Source organism: Lottia gigantea (assembly GCF_000327385.1).
Source record: "Lottia gigantea unplaced genomic scaffold LOTGIsca_25, whole genome shotgun sequence".
In the NCBI taxonomy this organism is placed as follows: domain Eukaryota; kingdom Metazoa; phylum Mollusca; class Gastropoda; family Lottiidae; genus Lottia; species Lottia gigantea.
In genome coordinates, this window is record NW_008708752.1 from 694,898 (window position 1) to 705,320 (window position 10,423).

Here is a 10,423-nt window from a genome sequence, read left to right on the forward strand (position 1 = left end):
CCAAGTGGAGTAAAAAATAGAGTCAACTCGAACAGGAGGCTTAGAAAACTAAGTAATTATAGTAGAATATCATATGAATATATTGAATTGAAAGCTTACTAAGATATGATATGTTTAGAGGTCTTCATTGGATAGACAGAGACAGATGTCTAATGTTTGTTGAGCTAACAATGGAAACCTTCTATCTAATACTTGATGACTTGAACCTCGAGATCATTCAACTAAGAAAACAAATATTTCCTACATATGTCCGACAATTTGAGACATTCGGTCACAAAGGATAGGTCTGAAGATGTCCAAACAAAGACTGAAAACCTGCTTGGTTATTGAATTTATATATCAGTAATGATTAGGATATGATTAAACTGTCGAAACAGTCTGGGAGTAAAAGCACTGCGGGTGGCACTGGAAGCAACAAAAACTGTCTATTAGAGATTTTTATAGAGATTTTTAAGTGTTTATATTAGAAGAGAGAATCAGGTTATTGTATTTTTTTTATGATATCATAAAAGCTTTTGATGTAAGAATTTCCGTAATTTATGAGAATGATTTTAAACTGATCAAAGATATTTAATATTCAACTCAACTCATATCTTTAAAGGATATATCCAAATTTATTACATTATCATATGTAATATTTCCCATACTTTTATCTGATAGCTTCATATAGAAGTTTTTTTTATTTATTGCTGTCGTACATTGCTTGAAATATGAACTTCGATTATTTGCATGTATATGAAATTGATTCAGATTGTTTTAAAAACGTAATAAATCTGTATATTACGAAAAATTCAAATTTAGTGATAATGATATACATTTCTTTCACAACTTTTTTGTGTATGTTTTGAACAAAATTTTAAGGGTTATGACATGGCAAGATATTTGCCAAAACAGTAGTCATTACTTGACACTTGTAGAGGTGATTTGAAAATTTCAGAATAAAAAGTAAACAATATTTGAAACTAATAGGTCTAGACACTCCTTGAAACCTGCTTGCCTCTCCAATTTCTCATGTCTTATATTGTCTTAGCTTGTTCAAATGTGTACCTATACGAGTGACAAGGGGGTCAGCAAAACAACAAACAAACTTTATTCAAAAACAATAGAAAGTACCACTGTTGTAATATTCGTCCATCTTAACAATTACACTCCAACAACAGTCTTAAGTAACTTAAATAAATAATGTCTTATATCATTTCAACAGTTGTCAGTCTCTGAAGTCCAGGTTTGAAATTCCAGTAGAGGGATATGACAGGTTATAACAATGGTCCATTCATGGTTTTAATTTAATCTTTTAATATGAAGAGCATTAGGTCATTTTTTGGTCAATGTTACGTAATCAGATGGAAAATTTCTTTGATTGTTTGAGGCTTGCCAAAAATTTTGTTTGATGTTTGAAGATTATTTCTAGAATAAATGAAAAGGTTGTCTTTGATGATGTATTGTTGAAATTTTATATTAAATTTGATGTCAATAAAACTTTCTTTTAGCCAAATGTTTTGCATAATTCTTATGAATTTCTTTTTTCTCTTTTCAGAACTATGGTAGTTAATTTCGTAGAATCCAAAAAATGATGGAAATAGAAACTCTTTCGTGTATACCTACGTCAACATCCATTCTCCCAGCATTAACTAGCGCACCCAGAAGCAGCACACCAATAACAAAAGTACCAAACATAGGATTTACATCACCACAAGGCAGCACTCAATCTAGCAGTGAATCAACAGAGGACTGTTCACCAAATACATCAAGTACTGCTGGTAATACTTCACCAGTTAATTTTGCTAGTGAAAGTCGAGGCAATCATATTCCATTTTCGCAGCCTCAATCTTGTGTTCCTACACCACTGAACTGTCATTCTATTGCTAGTTTTGATACAGCCAAAATGATTATTGACGCTTCCAATCACAATGAACAGATGGACATTTCCTCTGATGCTGAATGTACAGCAGAAAAGGAGAAGATAGCTATTGCTGCAATCACTGATTTAGCAAGATCACCCCAAGGAGTCTTGAAAGTGGACTCTAGATCTTATCCTGCAGTGCCTGAAATGAGTCCAACTACATCAGGAGATGGCGACACTGATCGTATTTCTAGTCCAGCAACATCAGAACCAACACAAGAGAAACAAAGATCTAGGAGGAAGCCTTCCCTAGAAGATATTGTACGTCGTATGAGACCAAATGATGATTGCTATTATACAGATGATGATAGTGATGATGAAGAATTAAACCATTCGTTGTCTATTGACATGGCCAGACGGTCAGATGAAGTTGATGGTGATGTATCCATGAGCCACATGGAACGAAAAGACATTGCAGAACATACCAAAAATATACTTAGTGAAAATATCAAAAGAGAAAAAGAAAGTAGATCCGATGATCTATCAGATTCCAAAGAAAATCTCCCAGCATTCCCTAATGGCAGCTTACCCCCATCCTTTCCACTTGCTTCCAACATTAGCGAAACAGCTTTCTCACCAGGTTTTGTCAACAACAAGCATTGGTTCAATGGATCTATTAATGGCCTTCCTATGTTTCCTTTTCCACCCAGTCAAATGGACCCATCAATGGTGCATAAGTTTCTTCCATTTGACAATAAATTGGCAGCAGAAGTAGAGAAAGATTATTTGAAATGTCAGTATTGTGAACGAACCTTCCGTCGTCAGAAGAACCTAGAGAATCATATTGAGAACACCCACCATGGTAAAAGTCCAGTTCGACGCAAGTCAGATGGTGGTACCAGTAATGATATGTATTTTAAGTGCACTCATTGTCCTTATACAACCAAACATCAAAGTAATTTATATGTTCACATCAGAATCCATACAGGTCAGTTCCTAATTACCTAAATCTTTTTTGGCAATTTTCTTCAGCAATTTTCTTCATTTTCTCAATGAATCTGGACAGTTTGATTTGCAAATTGAGGATGACAATATAGAACAAATGGTACACGAGCAAATGTCCTTGATTATGTTGAGGATGCTGAAAGAATTCTAGAATGTTATGTTTTAGATTCATCACTTAATTGCCTTTGTCAAAAGAGATCTTCTGTATTAAAACTTGGGTTGGGCTAGGTTATATTTTGTATAATTACTCAGTGTTGACCTATGTTCTCAATGTTTTGTAGGTGAAAGACCATATATCTGTGGTGCTTGTGGAGTCCAATACAGTCAGAGTCATAGTTTAAAGAGTCACATTATCAACAAACATGATGGCATTATGTCTTACTATATCAAAGAAAAGAGAACCCGCTCACCAAGAGGTATGGGCTACCTGGCTAATGCAATGAATGGTTCAGAGAACAACATGTTCAAACTTCCACCACCACTTTTACCACATGGCATTCCAGGCTTACCACATAATTTTGATCTGAACAAATCTATGGAAATGATGAGACAGAATGAACAACTCATGTCTCAACAATCACCACATTTTCCAAGTAAGATGCCCTTCATTAATGGTCATGCTTCACCAAATTATGGAGATGTTCCTGCAAACAGAAGTCCAGGTTCATTCCAGATGCCAGCCAATGCTCAGATGCCAAGCACACCAATTCCATCATTGCCAACTTACCAACCCAGCAGTTCTCCTGCTCCATTAACACCAAACCACAGTTTGAATACCAAAAAGCAAAATGAAAGTGACGAATGTGGAGCCATTGATTTGAGCAAGAAAAATGAACCTATAGAGAAGTATATGGTATCTCCAATGAAGGAAAAGAATGTCATTAAAAATGAGAATCCTCATGCTTTATGTGCCAATTGTCTGTATGCTCCTAAGCTCAAGATGCTGCGACTTAATGTAGTGAAGATGCTGAGTATTCTAGTTCCTAATTTGAATTTTGAGGAGAAAGGAATTAGTGCTGATAGTGATTCTGTTGATGAATTGCTTCAGGATGTAATTGAGAGTAATACCCATGAAGAGGACATGACTGCTGAATAAAGTCTAAACTGCTATATATAGAACTGATGCATGGTCAAACACAAATATTTTGTGGACAAGAAATCCTATTTAGAGTGCTCTTTTTTTATTTTCGTTTATGAAACTGTCTCTAGAGAGTGCATTCGTTTGATTTTTATAACATTATTATGCACTTGTTAACATTAGACAATGGTAGATGGTGCATGGAGTTAGCTCCAAAATGGAGTGTGCAATAGAAAAAAATGTCATCCAACATCCAATCATATCGTCATTAGTACTTAGTACCACGGTCACAAGATTCAACCAAGAACCAATTATTATATTGCAATGTATTTTGTGAAAGTGTAGTGTTTTCCCTGATTAGAGAGTGTTTAAAGGGGTATAACTCTATTATTGTGAATTTCCAAAGACCAACTTTAAACATATGCATCATCATTTTTATCACTAGAGCATAGTTGCACTTCATCTTTGATCAAACATTTCAGTCAAACTGAACCCTTCATTTTGTTTTCATTTGTCAGTATTCATCCGTTAGTTTTTTGTATTTTACAAATATTTAGGACGTATATAATTATTCCCATGTTTTGTGACAAATTGCAAGTGGACTTGATTATCAAGGATATTTTCATTGCATTGCTAAAATAGCATTATTGATGTTCTAAAATTTATGAAATCAGATTCACATACACCATTTGATCTCGTATCATTTTTGTTCCATAACTTAAATCCATTCCATTCATTTCATGTAGATGCTTAAAGCATACCATTTAAAAAAATCCAATTGCATATGTTGTATTATGCAGATATTGAACAGAATTTGAATTATATTTGTACTTAATTTTTCCATACCAAAAGCCAAGAGATTGAAGAATCTTTGTAAATAGTGCACTATATCAAAATAAGCCAAAGTCCAAAAAATTCACAAATATTCCTACTTAAAGTAGAAAAAGGCTGACCATAATTTGTAAAAGGTTGTGAAATATCCAATTTATAGATTCCATCATAGAGCAATATATATTTCATAACAATATTATGTATATTTATGTATGTTTGCAACATCTATTACAATTCCCCCAAATTTAACCAAAAAAGCAATAATTTTAGTGTTAATTGAAAGCAATTTGAAGCAGCTATTACATCATGCTGATAAAAGTTCCTATAAATGAAGAATTTATATATTATACTGCTTTTAGAACATCTATTTTTATATTCCCTGTTTTTTCTCTAGTTTCAATGATAGAAAAATTGAATTTTTTTCTAATATTGTTGTGAGTCTTCATGATTTTCAATGTCTTCCTTTTTGAACAAATGTAATAAATTATTATGGGAGTAGAACTACAATCATTCATTATTTAAGTGATTTGTCGTTAAAAAAAAATATGAACTAACGCCCTGCGAAAGTAGTTGGCAGAGTCAATAACTATAGTGAAAAAAATGTGTATATATTTGAAGAAATTAACGACACTATATTCTATTATATTTGGTTGTGAAAATTATATAATAATTATAAAAAACCAAACAGCCTTCAAGAATTATTCTATATTATATTTGTCCTTCAATATAATGTTGTGTACTTATATTATGTGTACTTAAATGTTGTTGTACTTGTGTATGAAGGTTCCACATTATCCAAAGTTAAGAAACGTCCAAATCTTTAGTAATATAATTTAATGTATTTGATTGAATATACATATTAGATTTATTCTGCATTTAATGATATGTTATATTATATAAGTATAATTTAGATGGCAAGTAGGCAACATTATATATTTTATAATTTATATCTGTAATAATGCATCACAATGTTGGAAATTTACTGTTGAATGAAAAATTTAAGATTGATAATTATAGAAAGTACAAATGTTGTCTACAGGCCAAACGAAGAAGTAAAGTTTTACTTCATAATCAATACCAATATTTCTGCTAGTCACTTCATTTTGTCGCCAACTCAAGGCTGCAAGTTTCTGTCACTTTTTAGGTATCAAATATGGTCAAAAGTTTTATGTGAGACACCTAATAAAACTGGTGTGGTAAACTGTGCAAAATTTCTTTCAGGTTATTTATTAATTGGAGAATTTGACTTTAAATTGAAAGAACTAAGTTTAGGCAGTATTTTTAGAAAAAAAATTTAAAGTAAAATTTGTAGCCTTGATGATCGTAAAAGCTATTTCATCCATCATTATTTAGTAAGGTTGTTATGAGAGTGATGCCCCTTATATATCCAATTACCGGTGCATCCAGTACCCAAATTTTGTTATGAAAATAGTGTATTTTTAATTTTTCCATTTTTGGAACTGTTTATAAATATATATTTTGTTTGTTTTTCAAAATTTAAAAGCTAAACAAATCTGCTTTACAGTTTATTTGTTTGCTTACACTGCCATTTTTGTAATGTTAAAGAAATACATATCATTAGTTTTGTTTAGTCATATCAGCAAATATTATATGCTTTATTCTATTTAAGTGTTGCATTTATTTGAAGTCAACACGCATTGCATTTTGTTTCTGTTTAAGTATGATGTTTGGATGAAATTTTTGAACATTTCTGTTCCATTTTTCAGCACTTTGAACTAAACGAAAGTGCTGAAATGTGAATGACAATTTGTTTCAAAAGTTTGTTTGTTAACATCATTTTTTTTGTGTTCAGTATTTGTTCTAGTCTTTGCTCATTACCGCCATTTAACTTCAGTTCACACTGCCCGCAGAACGATTCCATAAAAACGCTTTTGTTATTTTTTTTATCAATGATCTTGAGTGTTTTTCCTTTGCGACATCCAATTCGTGTTCCTGTATATTCCATACTTTTAAATCAAATTTTATTGTCCTAAACTTTATTTTACACGTTTTTGTAACATACCAACCATGTATGCAGTTGTAGAAAAATCTTCTTTCTACTTAATTTTACATTCCACCGATAAAACAATGCCAAATAATTCCATCAATGTTGATCTCCTTGTTTTCATTTTGTTGAATATTTTATTCTAGTATTTTGTTGATTGATTGATACTTAATAAGGGTTCTGTTTCACTCTGTAGTTTCCAATCCTGGTTACAAAATTTCATAAAGTCAACTGTATTTTCATACTCAAAGTAAAGGAAATCCAAATCATTTTAGATACTGTTCAATATAAATAATGTAATGTCTTAGTCAAAAATTTATATTTTGGCTATTTCATTGGCATCCCTCCAGATTAAAATATGAACCAATCAAACAATCCAATCCTTATATGTAATTGGCAGAATATACTTACTTAAGATGTTTTGTTAAAGTATTATTATTATTATTATTATTCTCAGTACATTGTTGTAAATGTGAATGATAGTTTAGAACGTGTGTGTCCGAGTGTCCTACCAATTAAGTATTGTCTTGTCTTTGCATGTCCCTTGTCCTAAAATGAAATGTATAAACACATTCTTAGATGACCCTTAACAAATTCCAGAATGAATATGCTTAAAACTAAATACATGATAGCATCGTTTTAAAAGAAATCCTGTATTTTGATTGGTACACTTTTTCGATTCGTAATATCTTTTAGGGGAAAAATTCGCAAATATTTTATAAGAAGTGTTTATATGTTTCATTTTTTCAGTTCCAGAACCCATTATACAGAAATAAAACTTGGTTCTTCAAATTCTAGTGGCCAAACTGACTTAAATTGTGCTTACTGTAATGTTTTAATGGTTTGTAAATTGCACCGTGTTCATATCAGTTTCTGTAGAGCAAAAAACCTATTCTTCGGATTTTATTTCACATGGAATATCAAGCTTAATTCAATGAGTTTTCAGATGGTCTAATGTTAAGACTTCTTTAATTACTTTTATCGAACCAACAAGCAAACTTTCAGTCTTAACAAGTGCTGCCATCTAGAAGCCCACAGAATAAAGCTTATGAGCCAAAGACAAGATTTATAGAAAATTCTTTCCTACATCGTAAGTTATAACAATACCAGTATAATGTCTTCCTTTAATAGTATTTGACTGTGTTGTAACCTTTTGAGAACATTCAATTAAGACATTAGTTAAACCAAGAAATTCTGAATTTTTGTACTTAATTATAGGAATCTGAATTTCGTTCTTTCAAATATGTACTTGAATTTCCTAAAATCTTAGTACCAGTACTGTCCTTACAAAGATCTGATAGAAGTTTTATTATAACGTCCACCAATTAAAACTGTACACAGTAGATTCTAAATAAGTTAAAACATCTTTGTATTTAGTCATGTGGAACCATTTTTTTGAATCTACAGCCTTCTGTCATTTTGTATTAAGAAAATGTATGCAAAGAAAAGTTTATATTGTTGTCTCCCGTTTATACACATTATTTTTTTTGTTTATATTTTTTTTGTTTATTATTTTGTATATAGAGCTGGACATTTGTTAGATTGTTTTGTTTCTTTTACATTTTAGTATAATTTTGTTTTTGAAATCCCAGTGGTAGTTTTATACATAGCTTATATTACATGTTCGACTGGAAAACTTGTCTTTTAACACCATTCCAATTTCGGAATTAATGTGCTCACGCATCACAAAAAGAACATCAGAAGTGCTCAATATTTTAAGAGTGTGTTCTCTCAGTTTTTTAACCAAAAATTCTGCAAAACTAGCATTTATATGTAGTACATGCATTTTGCATTTTTTTGCCTGATATGGTCAAAAGGGGATTGGTTTATTATCATTCAAATCTATCATGTGATGAGAGTAGTCAACCCCTTTAAAAATTGTGCTAAAATTGTTTTAAAGTGCTCCAACACTACAGTTCTTTATTTTTAATTTACTGTTTTGTTTCCTTCCAAAGATATTTTTAGTTATTGTAGAAAATTTGTGTCCATTTTTTTCCAAACTAAAAATGTAAAGCAATCAAATATGCAACTCAATGTTATATTTTGGTATAAAAAACAAAAATATGAAAATTTTTAAATGTACATATCAACAAAGATATTGTCAATGACAACTGAAAAATTGTTTTCTTCATGTTGCCATTTGTGATGTTTCTTTAAGATGTGCCCATATGTGTCTCTCCTTTGTTCGACTAGGAGATAGTATTCATTTTTGACAATTTCATACTACTGGTGGTTACTTAAATTTAATATATGTGCAAAGAATCTGAACTGCTAACCACCTTAAAATGCTATGAACACAAAAGTCATTTTGAATACTGTCTCTATAATAAAATTTAATCTGGCTTCATTTTATGTGATGTTAGTAAATGTGCATATTAAATACAGAGTGTGAATGTTCATGTGTAGCTTAGAAGCAAAAAATAAAGATATAGAAAATATGTTGATTTTTTTTTCTGTTCTTCTCTTATGATTCCCCTCATGAAATCTTGCGAAACTTTGGTCCAAGTCAAAGGGGCTGACATGGAAAAAGAGTCTTCTGTTCAGATGAGGCAAAAAAACATGTGCTACATATTGATGACATTTTGGATTGAGTCGACAGTTGGAAATAGCAAAATAACAAAAGGCTTATGCTGCAGCCCGGACCAAATTTCCCACATTGCATACTGCATGATGTGCAATGAGGTGCACAATAGTGATTGTCACCTTTAAGTGGAAAATCTGCCTCCGTGGCAGTAGACATATATTGAGAAATATGAGCTCCAGTTTCTCTTTGACAGTGGTGCAGTTCACCATATATATAAAAGAATGTTTTCAAATGACTCAGGCAGCAACTTTTGTGGATGTATTTCACAAAATAGATTTAATGTTGTAAGCTACACACACAAGGATGCTGAATTGAAGACTTCTGAAGTCACTTATATAACCAGAAACATCCAGATGCAACAAGATAAACCCTCAGGAAAGAAAATATTTGCATCATTCTATATTTTGAAAATAGCCTACATAATCTTAACTTAAGTCCAGTAAGATAATAACACAACTTTGGAAAATCTCATAACATTCCATAAGAGTAAAGTTTGCATCTCATGTTCAGTTTTGGAAGATACAAAAATGCATTGTAGGGGAGATAACTCTTTGCAAATCATAAAAATCAAGACTACACTGAACTGTCACAGTTATATTCCTGCCCTTTTGTTTTATGATTAAGGGGATACAACTCTATTTTAAAAGCTTCAGAACACAATGAAATAAAGATCTCTGACGAATGCTTTAGGATATGAAGTGTTGACTTTGTATTATTCGCTAGGCTATGTATTAAGCATAGATCTTGTATTATAGGCTAGGCTATTTATTTTTTGAAGGTTGGATGAGGCTTGTCCGGCTTTACACCCCATTCCTCCATTTCAAATTTCTTCTCATTGTACGTAGGGAAAGTCTTTTGCCGTGAGGCCCTCTTGATAATTCTGTTGCCCATCACCTAATGTTTCCAAGAAACGCCACTGGCATATCTAAATCATTCATAAAAACGATACTGTTTCTAGTTGATCTGTGTTGCATTATTTACAATAATTCTGCCTTTCCCAGCTTTTACTCGAAAGGGTAGTCTTGACTGAATGACCTTGGGACATCCTTAAAGCCACAGGCTACACCACAGCAATAA

At 31.7% G+C, this 10,423-nt stretch overlaps 1 protein-coding gene across 1 annotated transcript; it reads left to right on the forward strand.

The window, feature by feature from the left end:
* Positions 1 to 2,752: 2,752 nt before the first annotated feature.
* Positions 2,753 to 3,200, forward strand: LOTGIDRAFT_116888 (hypothetical protein; the record flags this gene model as incomplete). Its single annotated transcript, XM_009055589.1, has 2 exons — positions 2,753 to 2,831; positions 3,130 to 3,200. Coding segments are annotated over 2 exons (150 nt in total), but the record flags the coding sequence as incomplete, so codon positions are not given.
* Positions 3,201 to 10,423: the final 7,223 nt, after the last annotated feature.